The sequence below is a fragment of the Lampetra fluviatilis genome, chromosome 60, assembly GCF_964198595.1.
Source record: "Lampetra fluviatilis chromosome 60, kcLamFluv1.1, whole genome shotgun sequence".
In the NCBI taxonomy this organism is placed as follows: Eukaryota; Metazoa; Chordata; class Hyperoartia; order Petromyzontiformes; family Petromyzontidae; genus Lampetra; species Lampetra fluviatilis.
The window spans coordinates 2,955,508-2,980,611 of record NC_136334.1 but is presented as its reverse complement, the minus strand read 5'-3'; the positions used below and the strand labels follow the sequence as shown (position 1 = coordinate 2,980,611).

General features: G+C 46.5%; 1 protein-coding gene across 2 annotated transcripts; it reads left to right on the top strand.

Moving 5' to 3' along the window:
• The first annotated feature begins 3,265 nt into the window (after positions 1–3,265).
• LOC144950973 (high affinity cationic amino acid transporter 1-like) lies at positions 3,266–20,711 on the top strand. 2 transcript variants are annotated; one of them, XM_078881162.1, is made up of 11 exons: positions 3,266–3,667; positions 4,016–4,171; positions 5,163–5,328; positions 6,016–6,149; positions 7,935–8,157; positions 10,823–10,959; positions 12,509–12,611; positions 15,551–15,724; positions 16,270–16,436; positions 17,115–17,223; positions 19,532–20,711. In XM_078881162.1, exons 1-11 carry the CDS (start codon positions 3,274–3,276, stop codon positions 19,638–19,640), a joined length of 1,872 nt encoding a protein of 623 aa, XP_078737288.1. In that variant the 5' UTR covers positions 3,266–3,273; the 3' UTR covers positions 19,641–20,711. The 2 variants fall into 2 exon arrangements, with proteins under 2 accessions (XP_078737288.1, XP_078737287.1); XM_078881161.1 differs by having other exon boundaries at positions 15,510–15,724; positions 19,532–20,709.
• The last annotated feature ends 4,393 nt before the right edge of the window (positions 20,712–25,104 follow it).

Here is a 25,104-nt window from a genome sequence, read left to right as displayed (position 1 = left end):
TTAGCCACTCACCCTCATGACCAATCACCGGCCTGCGTCCTCAGTCACCCCTAACACCTGTCGCGTCTCTTAACGACCCCCCCCCCCTTAATGCCACGACAACAACAACCGTGTCCTCAGATGCTCCCACTGTACTCTGCTCGCTTGCCTAGCAACAGAACGCGTGGCGCGTGATATTTCAAGTCCTACACTTATATAGAACTTCTTTCGCACTGTACGTAGCCAACCGTGCTAATCAGAGGTGCAGTGTTGAGTCTATGGGCAATGTTGAGTCTCTGAGCAGTGTTAGTCTCTGGGCAGTATGTATGAATGTTGAATTTCTTTTGCACCATACGTAGCCAACCGCGCTAATCTGAGGTGCGGGGAAGGACAACAAACTAAACAAAAAAAGCAGTTCTGAGTAAATGAATGTGTCAATTTCGATTATTTAAAAGTGCATAGCTTCCAGTGGCAACTCTAATATCAGAAGGAGGAGCGTTCCAGACGGCCACAGAAGCGCATGTTTCGCTGCCACTCGCACCATTGTTAATCTCGACACGGCCATCATCCCTTCAAGCGTTCTGCCCTGCCCAGTCATCGCTGTGGCTCTAATCAATGTGTGTGTTTGCTCTCCGATGATAATAATATTATTTTCATCCGCATGTCCTTATTAGAAAGAGGAATACATGAATTGCCTTGGAACTGGAAGCAAATGCAAATTAGAGACATTGTAAAATGAAAAAATAACTTTAAATGTGACTGTGCATCGCAAGGCCATGAGCGATGGAGAGCGACGACATGATCCAGCAGTGGATGGATCATGAATGTGAAGGATTGATGGTAATCTTGACTTAAAGCTTTCGTGACTGCAGGAATTCATATTATTTGGGTCTTTCGGTAAAGTCACGTAGATAGGTTGAAAGAAATAACAAAAATACAAAAACTACGACGTTTCGATAGCACCACAAGCAGTCATCATTTTCTTGATGACGAACGCTTGTCTTGCGATCGAAACGTTGTAGTTTTTTTATGGTGAATGCGAAGGAGTTCATGACGGAATACGGAGTGTTTGTAAAAAAACACTTATCCAGCAGCACTGGGACGGGGAGTGTGGTGAGGGGGCGGGGTGTAAGAGTGATGCGTCCAGGCATTGCCAAATGTAAAATAAGAAATTGGCCTCATTGCATAATGTCCTCCGTTATTTGTGTCCCGGGCAGCACTTGGCAGGACGCGTCCCGTCCACCCAACACGCACGCCCACAACTTTAAAAGGGACGTGCCATCCGACTCTGTGTCGGCCAATCTAAAATGTGTCAAAAGTCTAACGTCGCGCCATTGATATCGTGGCCGCCCTGCTCCCTGATTGGTTTCAATGTTTCGGCTCTTTAAACGGTTTCTCCACGTGTCGTCGAGATATTTTGTGAGTCGCATCGATGATTAATGAGGATCCCAACTGAGCTTAGCAGCAAATTGTTGCACAACTGAATTTTTGCCAAGGGGGAAAAAAGAGCTCATCTCCAAGCTGGGCTTTAAAGGTAACACGCTTGCGCTGTTTATATTTGTACGTGTAACAACATTAATAACCGACACTGACCGCGCATTCGCATGGGATACATCTTAAGTGTATTGCAAGCGATATATCGGATGGGTTTTCTTGCTATTGGTTTCCCAGTGACAATCGTTGGCCCACTTTCATTCAACAACATCATCAACGTTTAATAATCGAAAAGTAAAGAGTAAACTAGCGGTCTGTTTCATTTTAAACTGTAATTATATACTTTTTGGTTCTTTCGGTAAAGTCACGTAGGTATAAAGTCAAATCTAGATTGTAATTCTATACTTTCAGTTTCCTATTCTAAAAGCCTTCTCTACTGTTCATCCACATTACATTACGTGGTACTGTAAAGCTATATCGCGAATTGATGGTTTAAATTCATTCACAGTATTAGGCTTGTTTACCCAGGAAGGCCTCACCTAGTCTCTAGACTCTGTTGTTTTAGCTGTAGGAGGAAACTGGCGAAACTGAAGGCAATCCATTGCAGAACAGGAGAACATACATGTGCCACACAGACGTGCGCCCGAGTTGGGAATTGAACCTATGGCCTTCTAGCAATGAGGCACAAGTGTAGATATCACCATTGGCGAGACAAAGGCGGTAGGGCGTGGTGCTGGCCACTCACCCTCTCGTGTGCCATTCCGGCCTTCATAGGTGCTCGCTAACAGCACTTACCCCAACAGTCTATTAAGGCAACGGGGGATATTTGCCTTTGAACGATAATGTGCATGCTATTTATCAGAAAACAGACACTATTATAACATAAACTCCAATAACCTGCACCTGGAATCAGCTCACGAAACTCTCAAATATATATCTATTCTGAATGAAGCTAGACGGCACATGCCATCGCACGTGACCTCCATTCTACGCAAGTTCAGACAGCACTGCGCACTCATCTATGAAAGTCACCTCATAACCCTCGAGCTGCTGGGACTATTGCAAACACGTGCAAGCCAAAGGGCCTTCGTAATGAAACCAACATGAATCTGACGGCTTGTTGTCTTGCTTCAATTTCCTTCTGGGCGCGTGGATATTTATTAATTGCGTTATTTTGACCTCAAGTTCTCTTTTCTTTTTGATTTCGCCCAATAACTTCGTCATACCCCCCCCACTTCCCCTTCCCAGTCCTCACCCCCGCGTTGGTGAGATAATGAACTCGATGCGAATCACTAGCCCGTGCTTGGGGAGAAATAACTACCCTGACGCCATAACTCCTGGATTTACGATTCTATTTATTTTAGCAGGTAAGGCCCACTGAGCTATATGGCTCTTTTTCAGAAGTGACCTGTAACCACATGATAGCTCAACGAAGTGGCTTATCATGTGAAATGTATAGCAGCAGCCAAATACTCTAAACGCGTGATGTTGATGATAAATGTGGAAGGAAAAACCGGAGGACCTGGAGAAAAATCCACGCCACCATGGGGAGACAGACATGCAAACTCAAAATATACAGGCGTCAGGGTCGGGATCTAACCAACGACCTCCTATATACCAGGCGAAGTCGTTAACATCTCACCACCATGGTGCTCTATACAAGCCCTTAATGTATGTTTTATGTGTCCTCTGTCATGATTGCAGATTCGGGTTCAAGAAAAACATAATAAAATATAATTACGTTATTTTACACGTGTTTACCCCAGGAAAGCCTTGTCGGTACTCCGATACCACCGATACGCCTTTGATATAAGTGACCACGACCTTTTGACCTCCTCTCTGTCTCCTCCAGTCGCGACAATGACCATTGGCGCATGTGGAACGTCGTCGGCCCTCTCGTTTGTTGGCCGCCTGGCCCGTCGCAAGGCCCTCTCGGACAGCGGCGAGGTGGAGGGCGAGGAGCAGCTGGCGCGATGCCTCACTACGGTCGACCTGGTGGCGCTGGGCGTTGGTAGCACGCTGGGTGCCGGCGTCTACGTGCTGGCCGGCGCCGTGGCCCGCGAGGACTCTGGCCCAGCCATCGTGCTCTCCTTTCTGGTGGCGGCGCTCGCGTCGGTGATGGCCGGCATGTGCTATGCCGAATTTGGCGCACGCGTGCCCAAGACGGGCTCGGCGTATCTCTACAGCTACGTGACGGTGGGGGAGCTGCTCGCCTTCATCACGGGGTGGAACCTCATCCTCGCCTACGTCATCGGTAAGCAGGTGTGCGTGCAGCAGGGCAGCGCACATTTACACTCAAGGCGGCCAGTACACTTCCATCCCTTTTTCCCCACCGTGCAACTGAGCCATGGACCGCCCAGCTCAGGGATGTGCAACCTGCGGCTCTGGAACCGCATGCGGTGGCTCTTTAAGGGACTGCTGCTTCGTAACACCTTATTCATGAAGGACCCACCGCTATCCTAGAGATCCCTCTAGAGGGGTTCTAGAGATCCCCTCTAGAGGGGTTCTAGAGATCCCCTGGATGAATCCCACTGCATGTGCTCTGAACAATGGCCAGCTCCCAAAACGTCAACTGTCACGCTTTTTCATTTTGTCTATTCAGGCACGTCGAGCGTCGCGAGGGCATGGAGCGCCACGTTTGACGGAATGATTGGCCGCCCGATGAGCACCTTCTTCCAGGCGAACGCGGGCATCAATCTGCCGGGCCTCGCCTCCTACCCAGATGTCTTTGCTGCCTTCATCATCCTCCTCCTCGCAGGTATGGGGTTTCGATAGGGGTGACCAAACCCTACTGACGCCACAACCCGGCTGTGCACCAAAAACCTTCGTGCGGCGTCGAGCCACAAGTGGAGAGTTGCCAAACGAAGCTCAAAACGTCGCGAGGGCGGCAGGGTGGTGGCGGTGCAGTGGCGACACCCGTGCCTCACAGCAAGAACCGCCTTGGTTCCATTTCTGAATCAGGCGCCTTACTGTGTGAAGTTGGTACACTCTCCCTCTCTTCTGCATGGGTTTCCTCCGGGTTCTAAGATTTTCTCCCAGAGCTAAAATAAATAGAATGTAACTGGTATTGGCCACACATCTGATGCTGAAATTACCTGCAAATAACTAAATTTGGGATTATACATAGCAACACAACTTGGCAGGATCCTCCTGAAAGAGAGTCCTAATAATAATGAACGTTGCACGATAGACCTTCTAAATTAGTAAAAAAAATTGCTAGTTCAATTTACCACGTATTCAATATTCAGTAGTAAACTATAATACTGCCGCAGTGTAATCGTTCGCATAGTGGACTTGCAATCCAGAGGTTGCCGGTTAGATTCCATCTCCAGGTGCGGCAGGTGAAACAATAGTGCAAGTTTCTTAAATCCCCCCATCCTTCCTCTGTCCACTCAGCGATGTCAATGGGTTCAACCACAGTCAATCGACAGGTCACGTACGGTGGGGTAAATTGCGGGTACTTCCACATCTTCTGAGACATCTGGCCAATGTGAAAGAGTAGGCCAAACACACTCTCACCAGTAGTGGCGCGAGCGAGCGATTGTGTATGTACGTTGAACTTCTTTTGTACCGTATGTAACCAACCGTGCTAATTGGAGGTGTGATGGAAGGACAATAAACCAAACACAAAAAGTATTTATAAAGAAATTCGTTTTCAAAAACTAATATCATATGCCGGGTTATTGACGGACACGTTGAGTTTTTCAATTCGATTCAAAAGCGTCGGCGTCCGTATTCGGCCTTCGCAGGCTTGCTGTCGTTTGGTGTGAAGGAGTCTGCATGGGTGAACAAGATCTTCACGGTGGTGAACGTGCTGGTGCTGTGCTTCGTGGTGGTGGCCGGTTTTGTGAAGGGCGACATTCACAACTGGGCCATCGTGCCTGAGGAGATCACCAACATCACCAACTCGCACAGGCAAGTCGACGGATGAACGCGCCCTAGGCAGTGGTTGGACAGACCGACAGATGGACAGATGGGCAGCCTGGACGTGCCCCATAATGTTATTCACGTGGCTGTCGGGAGCAGTGCCGGCGTTAACGCTGCTAAGGAAATCGTTAATGACAAATATTTGTGGACGAAAGCGTTTGACGTTTTTTAAAATATATTTTTTGTCAATAATGCCTACAAGTGGACGAAAATGATCATGTGCGACATGGCAGTGAATGCCCGTGAAAGAGCAAAAATGCAATGGACTGCGACGAGATGAGACTCGCGCGTCTGAGTGAAGACGCAAACTGAGATAAATAGTAACATTTCAGGAGTCCGCGGCGCACTGGAGGAAGAGCAAGCATGCTATGGGCCGTACATATATATAAATAAAAATAGTTGATTGGCTTACCTTTTAAGGCCATCAGATGGGTAATAAATGCACTTATCAAGGCCAAGTAGTATCATTGCAACCACCTCATAACGCATTGTAATCGTAATAATTTACTTACGCTCAATACACCTATGGCATGAAATCGGAGCGGCCGCTGGGCTCGAACCGCGAACCCCTGCAATTGGCTGGCAAATGCTCAACCGCTCGGCACCGTCGCCGTGGATCCCGTGACCGAGTGCGGGTGGCGCGGCGGCGCCCCTCGGCGTGTTTCCTCGCCGCAGTTGGAATGTGTCAGCGCCCGCGGAGTCAAGGCTGGGCGTCGGGGGGTTCCTGCCGTTCGGCGTGACGGGGATGCTCGCGGGCGCTGCCACCTGCTTCTACGCCTTCATCGGCTTCGACTGCATCGCCACCACCGGTAGCGATGGCGCCCGTTGGCAAGAGACCGAATAGCTACGACAGAAAAAAAAAGTCCGGCACGTTCCGTCAATAATGCCACGTGGCCTTGAAAAGAAAAGTACATCGTCGGTGTGACATTGCCCGAAAATTTCGCCATCTCACCAAGCATTTACTTTTCCCACTGTCTGGAATTTTGCCAATGGCCCTCCTTCGTGTGCAATGAAGAAGGGCTATTGCCCGAAACGTTGCCTTATATATACTTTTTCTTTAGGGCCACGGTGTTCATGACAAACGTGTTGTGACTTTTGTTTGCTATTTATCAGTGCAGGTATCGCTAAAATAATTAATGCAAGACCAGATCGGAATTGCGTGGGATTTTGGTGGAGACCTGTGTCAAGGCCTCTTGAGGCCAAGTTCCTCTTGGTTGTCTGATTTGCTACAGGGATTATTTTCCCATACAACAGTGAAAAAATGAACTGCACAATTGAATTTTTTTTTTACATATAGACTAACTTAATAATATATAAAAAATGTGAATACAAACTAATCAAGAAGATTAATTACGCTTCAAAATACAAAAACATATTTTTTTCAAGAAATATTACATTATTTCTGGGACAGGAAAGTAACGAGATTAGGCAAGTAGAGGCAATGCAGAAAATGCCCCAAAAAAACGTGATGGATATATCCCATCATCTGGGATATAGCAACAACAATTCAACAATAACTGGCTAAATACCACAGATGGTGGGAGATAGTCTGGGCGCATCTTGGAGGTCGTTGTGCATCTTTCCTGTGTAGCAGCGTTTGGTAATGAGGTGCAGTGGTGGGCATTGGTGGCATTGGCGGTTTAACACGTAGGCTTTCGCGACCAATATCCATAATAAAGGGGGTGGGGGGGGTTTGGGTTAGATCCCGTAAATATAAAAGTGTCGTTAACCTACCACCACCCAATGCAGACAATTAGTAAGGTTTGTCACGTAAACAAAACGTGCCAATTAGTTACTACTTCAGCGCACTGGTGTGTTGGAGAGTAAACCCGCAACGTTTACAATTTGAGTACCGTGACGTTTCACTGGTGATTACAACCAGCTTCATCAGGCGATTTTGCCACCGGCGTTTGCTGAAGTAATAACTAATTGGCACGTTTTATTTACTTGACAAACACATTTATCCATAATAGAGGTTTTTGGGTTAGATCGTGTAAATATATAAATGTGTCGACAGACAGTTTCTGGCTGTCGCCTGATGAAGCTAGTCGTAATTACTGGCGAAACGTCGGACTCAGTTTATAAATGTTGTGGTTTGGCTCTCCAACACACCGGTGTGCTGTACTAGTGACTAATTTGCACGTTCTGTTTACGTGACAACCCTTACTAGTTGGCTGTGTCAGGTGGTGGCTGGTCTTAACGACACATTTATATATTTATGCGATATAACCCAAAACCTCTATTATGGATATTGGTCGCGATAGTCTACGTGTTAAACCAAACACATTTATATTCATGCGATATAACAAAAAAATATATATTATGGGCATCAGCGGTGTTGGCCATGATGATGTCTCGTGTTAGCAACTCGCCACGCGAATTCCACAGGTACTATTGATTGATACTATTTGTGCGCGGGGATAAGAAACGTTCAGCCTTAAGATGATTTATAAATGACCCGCGGAGGATCATGGCGAGAAAAGAAAAGGAAGCTACAGCAGCGGATAAATTGTAAACATTACAGACACTGAGCAGCAAATGCATTCGATTTTGATCTTGAAAAACGGCGTCGCGTCCATCCCCCCGGGCTGCAGGCGAGGAGGTGAAGAACCCTCAGCGGGCCATCCCCGTGGGGATCGTCGCGTCGCTGCTCATCTGCTTCGTGGCCTACTTCGGCGTGTCGGCCGCCCTCACGCTCATGATGCCCTACTATCTGCTGGACAAGGAGAGCCCTCTGCCAATGGCCTTTGAGTACGTGGGTTGGGACCCCGCCAAGTACCCCGTCGCTGTGGGCTCCCTCTGCGCACTCTCCACCAGGTGGGTGACAGGTGACAGGTTTGGCCACCCCTCTTCTCCTCCCACCACCCCTCTTCCTCCTGCGTCTGCAGGACTTCATGTTGCGTGTGTAATGCGGGCGTAAACGACCTTCCGGATGTGACGTCATGGGGGGAGGAGTTACGTCACGTGGGGGAGAGGGTTCAGGTCTAAAAGGGGAGAAACCGGAAGAGGAAGGGAGGTTGTTTGGAGACTGGGCTAGAGTAAGGCCACGCAGGGCGAAGGTTGGGGAGAGTGGCGAGATCGCCACACACACAGAGTACGGATAGGGCACCGTCGGCCAGCGGTGACCGACCCCGGAGAAGCGGGGAGCAGCGGTGAGGCTGCAACGAGGGCAGCTGGGAGGCTGCACGAAGAGAACAGCAGCGGGACTACTTCGGAGAAGAGAGAGCAGCGGTGGGGCTGCAGCGAGGGCAGCTGGAGAGGCTGCACAAGGAGATTAGCAGTGAGGCTGCTACGGGGAAGAGAAAGAGCCGTGTGGGAAAAGTATACGAACCCGAATAAAGGACACCAAGCCAGATACCGTGGTCGAGTCCTTTATTACACGTGTATCTGTTCACTCGGCTGGGGCGCACTTCTGTGTCTAGTTTGTAAACTCTCCCCATTATTCTGTATGGGATTTTCTCCGGGTTATCAGAAGGTTCCCAGAGGAAATCCATGCAGAACAGCTAAACCTCTTTACAGGAACACCCGCTCTGACCTGGGACATTCAGGCCAACGTGAGTGTCTTTGGGGGCAAGGTGGCAGTGTAGTACTAAAGCTTGTGCCTCACAGCAAGAAGGGCCTGGGTTTCGATTTCTGACTCGGGCCACCTTTCTGTGTGCAGTGTTTATGTTCTCCCCCGAATGTGCATGGGTTTGCTTCGGGTTCTCCGGTGTCCTCCCATAGCTAAAAAAGCCATACAATGTAACTAGCATTGACAAAAACTACTGATGAAAAATTACCTGTAAATTACGGAATTTGGATTACACACAGCAGCACCTTACTGCGAAAATTTGGCAGGACCCTCTTGAAAGAGGATATTGAGACTCAGTGAGTCCTTTCCTGGCTAAACGAGTGTAATAATTATCACAGAAGATGTCGCAAGATAGACCATCTGAAGTTATCAAAATGTTCCTAGATAATTAACTAAATATTATACATAAGGCAGTAATCTGGGATGCTGACCTTGTGTAATGGACAGCACCACACTGGACTTGCAATCCAGATGTGACCGGTTTTTATTTGATCTCCTGGCGTGGCAGCTGAAACGATGGCTGTACGTTTCTTAAATCCCCCTGCACTGTCTCTGTCTGTCCACCCGCCACAGTTAGTCGACCGGCAGGTCGCGTGTGCTGGGGTAAAGCGTGGGTACTCCCACTTCTGCCAAGACGACTGAACATCATGGAAGAGTCGGTCAATCAATGACGATGTCAACTTGCAACGCGTCGCCGCACAGTATTCACTCAGAGAGAGCGACACGATCGAACCGTAGACGAGCGGGAAAGGGAGCCACGCGGTGAACCGCCACCGAATTCTCCCCGCCCCCAAGCTCGGCAGTCCTCTATTATCAGTGGTTCTCAGTTTCCAGCACGTGCAGAGAAGCATCGGCCATCATGCCAAACATCACGTGGTAGGACCCGAGCACACATCGGAGAGATATGCAGCACTCCTGTGAAATCCTACGCAGTAGTGTAACCCGTCATTCTCTACGTGCAGTGTCCCAGGGTGTGCGTGAGGTTGATTTACAAATGTGTGAAATTATATTCACGCATGAGAGTCACTTGGTGAGTAGTCATGTATGAATCTGCCAATATAAAATTCAGAGCGTCCATTGTATTTTGTTTTATTCTCTTGCAGTTACTCTCTAGTTAGGGTATCTCACAAAATGGACAATTGGTTATAATATTGATGATGTTCATTATTCATACATTTATTCCTCAGAACCATTTTGGGTCAGGCAAGTGGGTACTCTATTTAAACAAAATTCAACAAGGGGCCACAGGAGCCAAAAAAAGTTGAGAACCACTTCTATCCGAAATATGATGGGGATCATCGCTGCCGGCTCATCTGACAGGTACTCACTTCCCTGTGGCTTCTGTGGGCCTGATGACAATCGCTACTCCTTCTTCCTCATTCAAGGCACTACTGCCTTAACTGGGACCAAGCTGAGTGGGGACTTCACCGGGATCTCAAGTGGGCACCCCCCTTAACTGGTGTTTCATCGATTAGCCCATATTAAAGTGTTATCTGCCAATTTCTGAGTGTTTATACATAAATAGTGGACGCCTTTCTGCCAGCGGTGAGGGAGGCAATTTCAAGGCTGCGCCTTTTACTCTTCACCACCTTTCCAAGTTTTTAGAATAAAAATCAATATTAGTTTGATTGTCACGTGACAATGTTTTTGCAGCAAAGTACAAGGGAAATTTGCACCCCGTCTGGTCTGTGGATAAACAAAGGCCACTTATGTAAGGATATCGGCTTCTGTGGGCCATTCTTAAACATGGAGGGTTGCTCTACTGTGTGAGATTTCTCAATGGATCCTTCATCCGAAGAGCCGCTGCTAGTTGCACGATTGGAGTAGACAAAAAAAGAATGGTTTATTGGTGGAAGTAATTTGCAGTTTTGTTTACATTAACATATTTTATCTCCCTTATTTCACTCTCAGCCTCTTGGGCTCCATGTTTCCCCTCCCGCGGATTGTGTACGCGATGGCTCGAGACGGCCTCATCTTCCGGCACCTGGCCAAACTCAGCTCCCGGAAGTCTCCCGTCGTTGCCACGATGGCGTCTGGCATGCTGGCTGGTAAGTTTTTTTTTTCTACATACAATGGGTCCCTGGTTGTTCAATCCTCACCCCTCAATCCCGCTTGCCCCAAGGAAATTGTGGACAAGTCAAAAGAGTAAAATAGTTGAAGTAGTCGATATTTCAAGTCCAAATAGTGAATGTGCTTGTAATTTCATTGTAATTTCATCAAGGGATCCGGTGGCTTAGTGGTTATCATGCCGCGTTATGATTGAGCCTAAACGTTGTGAAACGCTCTTCCCATGGGCGTTGAGGAGGCACCATACCCTGGCTTTTTAGAAAAAGGTGGTACAGAGTGGGTTTTCTCAGGTTACTCCGGTTTCCTCCCACATTCATAATAAACACTCATTAATTGGATGAAAGCATCGTAATGTATAGAGGATTGCAGAGCTTGGCCAAATATTGGTGGTAGCTCATTGCCGAGCTCAAGTACGAAGGCAACATCACAGCAATACACTCCACTACTCCTGACACGGTTATCTGGCTTGACCACCTGAATGTAAAAATTGTAGTTGTCGCTCTACATCTACATCAGCTATACGAAAAAAGAAGACTGCCTAGCTGCCTTACAGGTGATCAGAGTTCAATTCCCATCCACAGCTAACATCAGTGGTAAGCAATATCTGAACTGGTCCTTGGCACCAACTTCACCAACCCACACTAATCAGTTTGATGAACTGTGACTTCAGTTTCAGTTTCATTTATTAGGTATAACTCTGTGAGCCATGCGGCTCTTGACTCGGGTGCAAAACCAAAACATGAACAAGAAACATCTTAAAGTGACTACATGCAACAGAAAAATCCAGGAAAAAACAGCAAAGTCTTCCAGAAAAAAACCGTATTTCAACGCTGTGTGCAAAAATCCTAGTGGGATGCAAGTCAAGCAATAACAACCATAAGACAATGTAGATTAAAGTTATCAGGCTAACTCTGGACTACAACAAACAAACATATCATGGGGAGCCCCTCATCCAGCAGTCGATTAGCAATAGGGCTGTAAAACAAGTATTTTATTTATTTATCAGAATTTGAGGGCAGTAGACATCTTACCATCCAATGTATTGGGCCTGTTTTAGGCTTTACCGCTCATTCAATAGCCATATTCAAGTGTGTTAAGCTGCATTCGGCGAAAAGTCAGTTACTTGATGAGAGTTAGTGTATGCTTATTATATATCGTACAGTTTAAAATAAATGTACTGCCCTTTGGCAATCCACTGTTGGGTGAAGGCCCCCTTCTCCTCCCCCATATTATGTCGGTTATGACGATTGTAAGATCACGCTGGCCAGTACGGGTTGGTGAAGGGGAGGACTCGTATCCCGGTTCGGATATCACTCGCCACTGAGAATGGCATTCATATCACCAGGATTTTACAGCGCACGTCAACAATCACCGTTCCACCACTTTCACACGCTGGTGGCAAAAAATGGGGCTCGATTCAATGCAACGTTTACAAAAAATTTAAACCACAATTTCTGAGAAAGTGGCAATTCTCAGTCTTGGTGCACTTGCTACGATAGCTTATTTTTCACTCCCTTCTCTTGTGTCCAGCGGTGATGGCCCTGCTGCTGGACCTGAAGGACCTTGTGGATATGATGTCCATTGGAACCCTGCTCGCCTACTCACTGGTGGCGGCCTGCGTGCTCATACTTAGGTGACCCCCCCTCCCCTCCCTTCTGCTTTCATTGGCAGAGCTTTCACCTTCATCGTTTTTTGTCGAGTGACACAGCGATATTGCGATTGTGCTATCCGTGTCATGTCACGAGACAAAGTAGCCATTCAGATCTGTCTCACAGGAGAGTGACCCTTTTTATTAGTGAATGGTCCAAGGAAGTGGATACCAGACAGCTACCTCTGAGATCCCTTCAAGTGACTTATGGTCCAAACAGTAGAGGGTAGCGCAATAAAAAATATATTTGTATTACCTGTGTAGTGAGTCCAACTGAGTCACAGACGTTAACTTGGGAGCAACACTCTTTATTAACACAATAGCACCAACATAAAATAACCTACGCTTGGGTCTTGAATGCCCATCCAGCCACGCTATGGCAGAAATAGACTCGGTTCGCTATCCCGGTCCGGTCCACAAGCTGGGTCCCGGACCGTGTGGCTAGAGGCTTCTCCCCGACATGGATCTTCGAACACCAACACTTGAAGAACCCTGGGCCCCTCACGGAGCTCTCGTTATATGCCCACGCGCTGGGGCTGGCTCCGCCCTTAGCCCCACCCACCTTCCAGGCTCTTTGGGCCCCTTCTCGAACATTCCCGAGAGCTCTCTGGGACCACGTGACCGCCCCTCGGCCCCCATCCACCGGTGGCCCCCTCCAGTATTGTCCGGTCACGTGACAACAGGTCAGCCAGAGTATCATGCTCCAGCGTAACCCTGGCTGGCTGACGCTCGCTCTCGCTCCCTCACTGGGAGCCGGCACCGCACGCTGCTCGTGGTGCCTTCGTGCTCACCCGCGCTCACCCAACCACCACTAGTTGGTACTGCAGCCCGCAACCCGGGCTGCCCGCAATGACAACATCACCGGCCGTGACTTCGCAAGTCCCGGCACCATACAGTGACAAGTACAGTCACGACACCTGTGTGTCCGTCACATCCACCATAGAGAAAGATGGGTTACACTCCTGTGTAGGATTTAATAGTAGTGCTGTGTAGCTCTCTGGTGTGTGATCTGGTCCTATTGCGTGTGTCGTTTGCTACAATGTCCGACCTTTTGCTGCGCATGCTGGAAATGTAATTCAGTCTCAATTTTGGAGCATTCGTGACTGCAGGAATTATTCTTTGGTTCTTTCGGTTAAGTCACGTATAAAGATAAAATAATAAATTAAATAATAGCATAATACGACGTTTCGATTGCAACACAAGCAATCATCATCAGGTATAAAAGAAATAGCAACAAAAATCTAACCAGAAAACTATAGACAGACACACAAGCAGACAGACATCACACAGACACACAGAGAGAGAACACCTATCGGCAGAAAGAGAGAGGTTGTTTCTGTGACGAGGCCTTAAATATAGAGAGGGGGCGGGGGCGGAGAGAGGGAGGGGGCAGAGAAAAAATTTGCATGTCAATGAGTGGACGACGACGTGGTACGGTAAGCAAGACGACGACGTGGTACGGTATGCAAGCTTGAAAATTAGGAATGTAACAGGCATTACATTTCGATATTTTACTAGGTTATTTAATTTTAGTGTGTCTTTCTCCTAATTTTCAAGCTTGCATACCGTACCACGTCGTCGTCTTGCTTACCGTACCACGTCGTCGTCCACTCATTGACATGCTAATTTTTTTTCTCTGCCCCCTCCCTCTCTCCGCCCCTGCCCCCTCTCTATATTTAAGGCCTCGTCACAGAAACGACCTCTCTCTTTCTGCTGATACGTGTTCTCTCTCTGTGTGTCTGTGTGATGTCTGTCTGCTTGTGTGTCTGTCTATAGTTTTCTGGTTAGATTTTTGTTGCTATTTCTTTTATACCTGATGATGATTGCTTGTGTTGCAATCTAAACGTCGTATTATGCTATTATTTAATTTATTATTTTATCTTTATACGTGACTTAACCGAAAGAACCAAAGAATGTAATTCAGTTCCTGCAGAAGCGAAACATTGGATATCATGCAAAAATAATGCATGGTATAACCCGTAAAACGCACCAGAAAGGATGCCATTAGCTTTATCCTTTTCATGCATGTGTAGTGCTCGACTTGACATGACAGCTTCTTGCTTTTCTCTCTCGCTTTATTTCGCTAATACCGATCAACATTCCTCCAGCTAACACCAATCAACATTCCTTCCGCGCGCTCTCCGCTCGCTCGCCGCATTCCGCCGGCCTCGCTCGCTCCGCGTCTCTCCTCCGTCGACTCTCCTCTCTACTCTCTCCGTCACAGTTCAGCCGCTCTTTATCAACTCTCCCGTCACACTCAGCCATATCACTATCGGCTTCTCCGCCACACTCCAGCCGCTTTCTGCTGGCTTCGCCGTCACACTCCAGCCGTTTCTGCTGGCTTTTTCATTGCTACCATATACTGCTCCACTGCTACCCTATACCTCTCCACTGCTACCCTACACTTCTCCACTGCTTCTGGCTCCGCTGCTTCAGCTCCAGCATCTCGCTTCTCCTCCCAGGCGCGAACTCCCGTCTGCTTCAAAACCCCCTCTCTTTATCCCCAAGCCAATTAATCTCCAATTAATTGGTGGCATCCCCCGCGACGCCCGTCGCCCCCAGCCCCCCCTGGCACCTGCCATATTTTCCCAGACAATGCGGCGCCACTTAGCGACAAGAACAACTTCCCGGCCTGTTACTGTCCTCAGACAGCGTGGCGCCGCATCCAGACAACAACTCCCAGCCAATCAGCGCCCTGTGTCCTTAATCGCCCCCTACCCGTCTCTGGCCTCCTCCTCATGCCTAGCAACAATAACAACCTCGACCTCATTTGCTCCCACTACGCGCGCGTACACCCACACCCGCGTGTGGCGCGTATTTCAGGCACTACACATGTATATACATATAAGAAATCAACAGAATATGGCTTGCTCTGCGCTCTAGGTACAAGGAGGATGATTGTTATCAGTCGGTGTCAGCCACAGCGGACATGGATGTCTACGGGGAGAAGACCAAAGAGCCTCACGGAACAGGGATATGCGTGCCAAGCAAGGGACCCGGCTCTGCGACATTCTGGTTGAAATCCCTGGTCCTTCCGGAGTCACAGATCCCCACGGCCACGTCCTCGCACATCGTCAACATCTGCGTCTTCATCGTTGGTAAGCAAGCCGAGCCAAGGCAATGCGGTGTCGCGTCAACCACTATACGTTAGAGAGGCAACAGACCCTCTAGCTTCAGGGTCATGGATTAATTCAAGCATTGATTCCTACTTGTCTGATTTCACCATTTGTTTCCCAAAGTCTGGCTTTCTCGATCAGCGTAAATGTAACATTAGCATACCATCTACATAGGTAAATAATAATAATCATCTGTGTATTATTTGCCATTTTATTCCCCGGCGCACTACTGGCATCGTGTCATAGACCAGGCGCGCGGCCTGACTGTGGCTCTTGAGCCACCCTGTGGCTCCTGGGCAGTTTCAGTGCGGCTTGATAGAGGTGCAGATAATGTTCACCTCAGGGAAATTTCATTTGACATGGGAAACAAACGAGAAAGTGGGGAACTCACTCACTCATTCACGCCCTCGTGGCGGAGCTGGAATTATATTGAGAAACCTCCACAGCCAACCGATGGCGTTGGAAAGCGTGAGGGAACCCCAAGCGCACGTACGATTGTTCTTCCTCGTTTTACAACTCCCCACCAGGACTTACGATACTCCTGCTCAGCGTCGTGCTGGCCAATTGGCCGCAAGCGTTGATGGACAGACAGCCGCAGGTGGTGGCTCCCGTGGTGCTGCTCATGGCCGTCCTTGCTGCCTGCACGGTGACCATCTGGCGGCAGCCTCAGAGCCACACCAAGATATCGTTCATGGTGAGTGAGGCTGTGGGCATCACACTCCCGCCTGCTGCCACCCCCTCATGCTGGCGCGTCCTGTACCCAGTGTCGATCTACTTGATGCCTTGAAATGCTCAAAAGAAGGCGGAGGTCAGAGCAGTGAGCCAACACTGCTGAGATTCTGGGCTCCAATCCAGGCAGCTGCCTCTGATTAAACCATGTGCTCAAGTGTACAGTTTTCTTGGATAAAGACCCATATATGTCCGATTATCACGGTTGGTTACGTATGGTGCGAAAAAAGTTCAACATGCATACGTACATAGACAACTGTAGAGACCTGTAGGTTCGCATAGGCTGAGTTTTGATTAAACCGGGATCCCGAATGCAGTGAGTTCATGATCTCAGCCCGGTCAAAATAAAAGCACATTAAATTTAGTTCTGCACTTAAATTGGCAAAATTCCGTCTCTGAGACTTAAAATATTGGTTTAACCCTCACGCGACAAACATTTACTCTGATACGCGGGTGGCAATTGGCTGTCTTCTTGCGATATTCGCTTCTGCCATCCGTTCGCCAGCACGAATTGTCCCGCCGCTCTGCGAGTAATTGTACTGGTGACTTTTATCTCGTGGAATATCACACACAGTCGGGATAAAAATTGACAGCAGAGGAGGTGAAGGGGCGTGAAAATCATCATCTGCAATAACCCTTGCAGGTGCCGCTGCTTCCGGTGCTGCCAGTGCTCAGCGTCTTCGTCAACATCTACCTCATGATGCAACTCGACGCCGGCACGTGGGCTCGCTTCTCTGTATGGATGCTCATTGGTAGGTACCAAGTCACAAGTGTTCACAGTAGTAGGAATAATAACCTTGTTTTATATATAGAGTGCCCTTTGATGCGGTTAACATAGTAAAAAAAACGGTTTATACAAATAAATGATTTTGATGGCAGGGGGCATGCAAAGAGATGAGGAATTGGTGACCACGATAGAGGTGTGAGTAGGGGATAGAGGAGGGTAGGTGAGGTGGTCACGATAGAGGGGTGAGAAGGTGATAGGGGAGGGGAGGTGGTCATGATAGAGGGGTGCATAGGGGATAGGAAAGGGTATGGGAGGTGGTCACAATAGAGGGGTGAGAAGGGGATAGGGAAGGGGAGGGGGAGAGAAGCAATGGAGGGGTGGGGGAAGTGAACAGGAAGAGACTGGACAATGGAGAATAGGTGAGGCTTTGAGAGAGGAACGGAAGGAGGTTAAGGAAGGGGACTGCTTCATGTAATAATAAATGCCATTTATAGCACGTGCACACATCACGAATTGTGATCGAGGACACAGAGGTGGCCACTATGGCGCAGAACTAAACGTCACCCTCGTCATAGTCATGCCCTGCTTTCAATCCCCACCTAGCATTAGGTTTCCCATTGTCACACCGTCACCACGTGTTAGTGCAGGACATTTCAGAATCAGAAATCTGTATATATACTGGAGGAATCCGATGAACTATGAAGCTATTTTTCACAGATGTCCAGTAGGGGCAGGTCAAAAAGTTACAAAAACACAATACAAAAACACGATAGAAGTTCAAAGTATAGGAAAGGTAAGCAAATCATGATAAAAATAAAACTAAACCTTTATTTTCCAGGTAAAGTCCACTGAGCGATTCGATTATTTTTCAGAATCGACCTGGCCACGAATGATAGCTCAACGAAGTGACTTATGTGGAAATTTATAGAAGCCAAAAAATGTAAATACTCTAAATTATTGCAATTGTAATCCGTGCAAATGTTGCCCACGGTGGCCAGGAGATGGTAATGCAGAGATTGATTTTGGAATCTATCTGAATAGAGCTTTTAGAGTGTTGCCTTAGGGAGACATTCATCCAGGCGTGGATTGATCATGGCCAGACTTGACAAGAGGTTGGGAAAGATTTGCAACTGTACCGACGTGCCAAACTCACCAATTCGCTCCCCAAATGTTACAATATTTTAGTTTCAATTTACATGGGGAAGGATTGAGAGCCCGAGCAGTAATTTGGAGCTCCAAATGTCTCCCAATGGGACAATGATGTTTTTGCGTACGATGGCAGAAAAATGTTCAGGAGCTAAATGCCAATGTTGAGGTCTGCTAGCCGTGACGATGAGATGGCTTCAGGAGAGAGTTACGTGTATTTTTGCTGTTCCTCCTCCGTCGGAGGAGCACAGACTAGAGTGGTTTACTGTATGGTCCGTATGGCTCTACTGATATCAGGATCCGAGGCAATTACATTAATTTTGCCTAGATGACAGTCTTGTGTTTAATATGACATGAAAACAAGTGATGGGTGCAGCCACCGTGAGAAGACTATTGTCTCCCACTTTCATCATCATCATCAATAGCTGATTTATTAGATGACAATGGTCGCAAAGAATCACATGTGGAATAGCAGAAAAGACTTCATGTCGTTTGTACAGGTATCTGTCGATTTACGAAGATTTCACATTTACGAGATTTCGCGTCAATGCAATTGATAAATTATGGACACATTTCAATTCACAACATCGAATTTCCGTGTTAACACAATTTCACATCGCACGCACCACGGGATGAAATACTGAGCACCCCGGAGGCTGCGTCATCCGTCCATGACTGGATGTCTGTGAAAAAGAGCTTCATAGCTCATCACATTTATCAAGTCCAAATCAAGGTTTCTGATCCGCGACAGTGTCACGGCATCCCTACAGTGCAACAGTAACTCATCCACATCACTTTTCCAGTCATTCGGACATGCAGATCTTTTGGTGAGTTCCCTGAAAAGGTTAATTAATTATTGTTCAATAATTTTAATATTTGTGTTATTTATTTTTTATTGTGAATAACGATATAGGTGTGTATTGTTAGGTTAGGAGTAGAGTTGGAATGACTGTCCGAAACACATCCCGAATTTTTAGTATTATATTAATGGTAAAAAGTTACTGATTTACGAAATTTCGTTTAAGGCGCGTTTTTTTAATTGTTTTATAGAATGCGCACCTCCCTTCGTAAAAATCGAGGGAATACCTGTAAATCGTGGCAATGCGAGTGCCACCTCTTGTGACTGTAACACGTGGTGAGTTCCCCATCCGCGGGGTTTGACTTTGCCGCACCGTTGTCCCTCGCAGGCTTCATCATCTACTTCTCCTACGGCGTGCGGAACAGCTCCGAGGGCCAGAAGAGGGTCACGGTCAAGATTCAGCCCCACAACGAGTCGCAGATATGCCTCGGCGCTGAGGACGGCAAGCGCGAGCCTGAGAGGGAATCCTTCATCATTTAGATTGGCACACCTCCACTTTCTCGAGCGACCCCCCCACGCCCTTGGTGTGCGCGCAAAGTGCTGTGGAAAGAAAGCTTCAGGGGACAGTGCGGCCATGAGCTGGTTGAGAAATTATGGAGGAAGGTTACAAGGAGTTTTGATGCCAAGCATCAGAAATGATTGTTCCAACTCATTGACCTAGCAGGGGTGATGACATGGCCTTGCGATAGCATGCTTGTTGCAGAGGTTTTCGCGGTTAGATTCCAGCAGGCCACCATAGGGGCGCCACAGTGGCGAGATGTTGACTACCTCACCTGGTATGCAGGAGGTCGTTGGTTTCATTCCTGACTGACACATGTATATTTGGAGTTTGCATGTTCTCCCCGTTTTCGCGTGGATTTTTGTCTGGGTCCATCGGTTATTCCCACCACATTTAGAAACATGCGTTTAGAGTATCTGGTTGCTATACATTTCCACGTAATAAGCCACTTTGTTAAGCTATCATTTGTGGCCAGGTCACTTCTGAAAAATAGCTGCATAGCTCAGTGAGCCTTGCCTGGTGAAATACAACATAGTTTAATGTTAGCACTGTAGTGTGTACTAACCAGAAAATACAACGGTCCTTGTAAACCACAAAATACTACACTCTATTATGGATACTACGCTGCTGTCTGTATCACATTGGGCGTCAGCAATCACCGGATGTAATTTGCAAGAGTAGGCCATTGTGTGCCGCTGTCATCGTCATTCCCTGCTTTCAATCCCTGCTTTCAATCCCCCCCCACCCGGCATTCAATTTTCCATTATGACACGTATCACCACGTGTCGTGCAGGGCAATTCCAATCCGTGCCGCTGTTGCCCCAGGTGGCCAGGAGATGGCAGTACAGCAATGGATGCTGGAATCTGTGAAAAAGAGCTTTGTAGCTCATCGGATTCCTCCAGTATAAATAAATATTCTGATTCTGACGTTGAACCTCTTTCACATTGTACGTAGCCAACCGTGCTAATCGGATGTGCGTGCTTAAGAGTGTTACCAAACTTGCCAAATTTGAAGAATTACTTGCAAATTACTCAATGGGAATTTCCATGGCAGTCATTGCCCTCTTCTGCGAAAAACAAAAAAACATTGCAGGAGCCTCCTGATAAAGAGGCCTTCCTGGGTAAGCAAGTATAATAATGATACTATCAATCAATTCATATAAAATAGTTATATTGATATCATTTGGTATTATTGGGGCTTTCGGTAAAGTCACGTAGATAGGTTAAATAAAAATAACAAAAAATAACAAAAAACTATGACGTTTCGATCGCAACACAAGCAATCGTCATTAGGATAAAAAATAACGGGAAAGCTACTGAGGCAGGCTGTTTTAAAGGTTTGAAATGGGTGTAGCCCAAGGGTCATAAGCGAAGTGGGCGGGGGTAGTGATGTTAAAGTGAGAAATTAGCATGTAAATATAAGATCGGAGAACTACCCCCACGATGACGAAGCTGTGGAGGTGGCCATTGTATTGTGAGAGAATAGAATGTCAATGTAAGATCGCAGAGCCACCACCACATCGAGGAAAACGAGCAACGGTGGCTGTGTTAGTGTGAGACATTTAACCTGTTAATGTAAAGACATTTCACCTGTAAATGTAAAACCAGAGAGTCGAAAATAACTAACATCGGAAGGTAGGATGGAAACATCACAGCCAGTTATGACTTAAACTGGTTAATAACGTCCTTTAAGTCAAGATTTAATATCATTTGGGTCTATTTATCTTCATGTCCAGTTGCTGAGAGATTATATGATACACTGTATGTGGCTTCAAAGCACTGCATTGACTGTCAAACTGAGGGAAGTTTGTAAACAAGGATGGATCGTCTATGAGCTCTGTTGCTGCCATAAGGGACCTATCATCAACGCTGGACGAACAAGTATTAAGGCATAAGTTAAATGTTCAAAATACGTGTGGTATTCAAGTCATACATTTTGTTGTATGATACTATGCCAAGGCAGTCTACGATATGAATATATAGCATACCTAGCAAAGGTCGCACAATATGCTTAAAAATGTATTTCATAGAAATATTCGTTTATTCCTGCGACCAAACCACCCGGAATGTGTGGAATCCAGCAGTAGATTGACAAAAGGAATACCGTGAATGTACCTATTAATTCGTATACAGGGACTTCTCTACTTACGAAAATTCGACTTACGAACTTTTAGAGATACGAACAAACCTGTCCGTATGTCCAGTTGCCTGTTCGGACCGAGAGTCGTAAGTTCAACCGCCGCGCAATAGATGGTGGTGGTGGCATCTACATCTATAAAACGTGAAGAACCAGTGGCATCTATATCTATATGAGATTATACAACTTTTAAAGTCATTCCCCGTGTTTAGTGTACATGCAGTACAACACGTTTGGAATAGACAGGAGTAAAGTTGAACTTACGAACAAATCGACTTATGAACAGAGCTCTGGAACCTAACTAGTTCGTAAGTAGAGAAGTCCCTGTATGTAGATCAAATGTAATCCTTCATTGTCTGGTTATGGCTTTAATGGATGCACAGCAACAATAATATCGCAGTAGTACTCCTTTACTTAACCTAGAGTGTTTTAAATGGGGCCAAAATATAAAATCCCAGGCTCTCATCTCAAATTAAACCAGATGTATAAGTTTTGGCCTTTTTTCTCTTACATATCATCGATTGAGCGTCGATCATCTACTATGTTCATGTCGACGCTAGTGGATGAGCGAGCTGCCTAACAAATATCTGAAACGCTGCTGGCAAATGATCAAAGCGGGCAGTGGCGTTACGACGCGCCCCGTGGTTTTAGTTTGGTGATCGCAGTCACAGTCCGCGCTATTGTGAATTGTCAGTCGGTGAAGGAGGCAGTGAGTTTGATGGTCTCGGCAGTTCATCAGTGACTGCACAGACGTCGCATTTGTATGTTTGGAGGGCATTAGCGTGTGGAGAATTGTCTGGAAATTGACACTTTTAAATATTGAATTTCAAAAGTGTACAAAAAAAACCCAACAGGGTTCACTCACCAGGTGTAGGGGGTTATAAAACAACACAGTATGAAAAGAAAATGGGCATTAAGCAAAAGGCCTCTGTAATTATAATCTTTTGTTGCCTGCATTTTAAGCCATTGGAATGCTGCCAGCACTTTACGCATTGTTACGTCTCCACTGTCACGATATTGCAAAGTATTAATCGCCAAAGTGCTTTGTTTTTACATATGTTTAGCTACACAGGCAAAATGATGCACAAATGATTTTGTTTATGCACTTTGTATTCGCCTTTTTAAGTACAGTTAGTGCCCGTTGTTATTTCAATGTCCAGTACGTCCGATAATCGTGTGTCTGTATGTAATATATGTGTGCAAGTGTGAAGTAGTGAGTTAAGTTTGCACTTCATTAACCCTCAATCCTTTAATGACCACGTGAATATTCCCAACCGCCATTTACAGCTGGTGCCTGAACCTAGCCTCAGCCTGTACTTCTGTTTAATGCGGTAATGCCTCCGGTCCTTAAATGTGAGAAGAATATCGAAAACGATGTAAATCAAAGCTAATGTTGTTTCCCAATCGCCAAAAAACTCTACGTAAATACTGTATCGTCCTCCGCAGCGCCGTGCGCATTTATTTATGCACGATACAAAGCCGTTTTGTGCGCAGGAGCATGCGGGCGGGGGGAGGCGAAGGCTGAGGTGATGGGATAAACAGAAAGGACGGACGATGTTGTCTGCAACGCAAGTGTGTGTGGGTCGAGGGCGACGCAAATGAAGTCGTGGTATTAATAATAATAAGGCGACGACGTGTTTGCGAAACGACGAAAAGGGGGGGAAGACGCAAATCAGAGTATTACTCTATGCACTGTGTGTACACAATTAGATACTTAACAACCCTAACTTCATTGGACTGCTCCTGAATTATAAACTCTTTTACAAAATACTGATTTTAACTACCTCCCCCCCCACCCCGTGAAAATGGGAAAAATTAAAAATTGCGACGTTGACCCCTTTTTTCACCCACTGAATGTCCAGCACATTACTGTCGCGACACCAGCACCAAGATTAGGCACGTGTGGTCTTTGAATATTAGGGGTGTCCTGTGGGGGGGGGGGGGGGGGAAACCCTCACAAAATGTCCATTGTCCACAAAGTAATTAGTTTTAAAATCTTTTATATTAAGTTCACTTGCTTGCTTGCTTGCGCGCTTACGACCGTGCAAATCTTTCGGTCGTTTTTTAACCCACTTCCCGTGATCCAATCGAGCTGACATTTTGCACACAGACTCGTTGTGCGTGACAATTTATTTTCGTGAAAGTTTTTTTCCAAAATTTTACACTTTTTAGGAAAGTTTTTTTTATATTTAATTATCAATTGCTTAATAGTGGCAGGCAATCATCTGACCCATAGGTGGCAGCCATCTCAAGCCAGAGGACGAGAGGACTCTAGCCGCCACGCATATAAAGGATTTATAGTGAAAAACTTAGTTTTTACGGGTTAATTTTTTGTTCTGAGCTGGCAGATGAAGTGGCGTGGGCCGCTGGCAACGCGTTTGCTAGCTTGTCGCAGAGCTTCGTGGTTTCGAATCCGGCAGGCCGTCCTGGTTATTAATGCGTGCCGCGCGTGTTAACCACATGGCTACTTGTCTGCTTCGCAGTGGACGTTAAATGTCCCATGTTGCAATTCGGATTTGGCTGAGCAGAAGAATTGCACGCGAAAGTACTCGATTGGAATATAAAAAAGAGCACAGCAACATTGCACCACACACGGTGTCTGTTAAACTCGGGGCCTTTGTGTTGGTTTCTGCGCTGTAAGATTGGCGCGGATACCAGATTTACCAAACAACGATTACTGATTGCGATAATATTGTTCATTAAATGGATTAACAAGCTGAATGGTGACGCTAACAGCGCGCCCATCCATGGAGAGTCGATGCAACGTGATTTGTAAAGTGTTCCATTGACGCTAGAATTGGTTGTCACTGCATATATACGTGGGTCATTGACTTTGTTTCCAGGACACCCCTCGGTTGTAAAGGCACCACGATGTCAATTGCACATTGAGTTTCAGATTTTTCCGAAGCAATAGCAACGCTCATCTGACGGACGATACGTATCACCGTTCTGTAACGTCAGATTTTTACTATTTTGATAAAGCTGTCTTGTCCCCCTGCTATTGTGATTGTGATGTGTATTGGCAGGGTAGCCCTTAACCCAATGCGGAATTAACGAAGTTTTAGCTATTTTTTGTTATTCCAATCATGTATTATAAACAACTTAGTATACAGTGATATATGTATTACGTACTTAATATATAGTATTGTATACATATATTCGAGTATACAGAATATACATACATTGTATTTTTATTGTACATTGATCCACCTGTAATACATGCTAGCTTCATGAATATTTTTTTTGTGGTGATGGTTATTACATT

Excerpts from the sequence above, each read along its gene's own strand:
- LOC144950973 (XM_078881161.1), top strand. The coding sequence starts at position 3,274 with ATGACCATTGGCGCATGTGGAACGTCGTCGGCCCTCTCGTTTGTTGGC. Across the intron at positions 6,150-7,934 it reads CGACTGCATCGCCACCACCG|GCGAGGAGGTGAAGAACCCT; the intron begins GTAGCGATGGCG and ends CCCGGGCTGCAG. Across the intron at positions 10,960-12,508 it reads GGCGTCTGGCATGCTGGCTG|CGGTGATGGCCCTGCTGCTG; the intron begins GTAAGTTTTTTT and ends TCTTGTGTCCAG.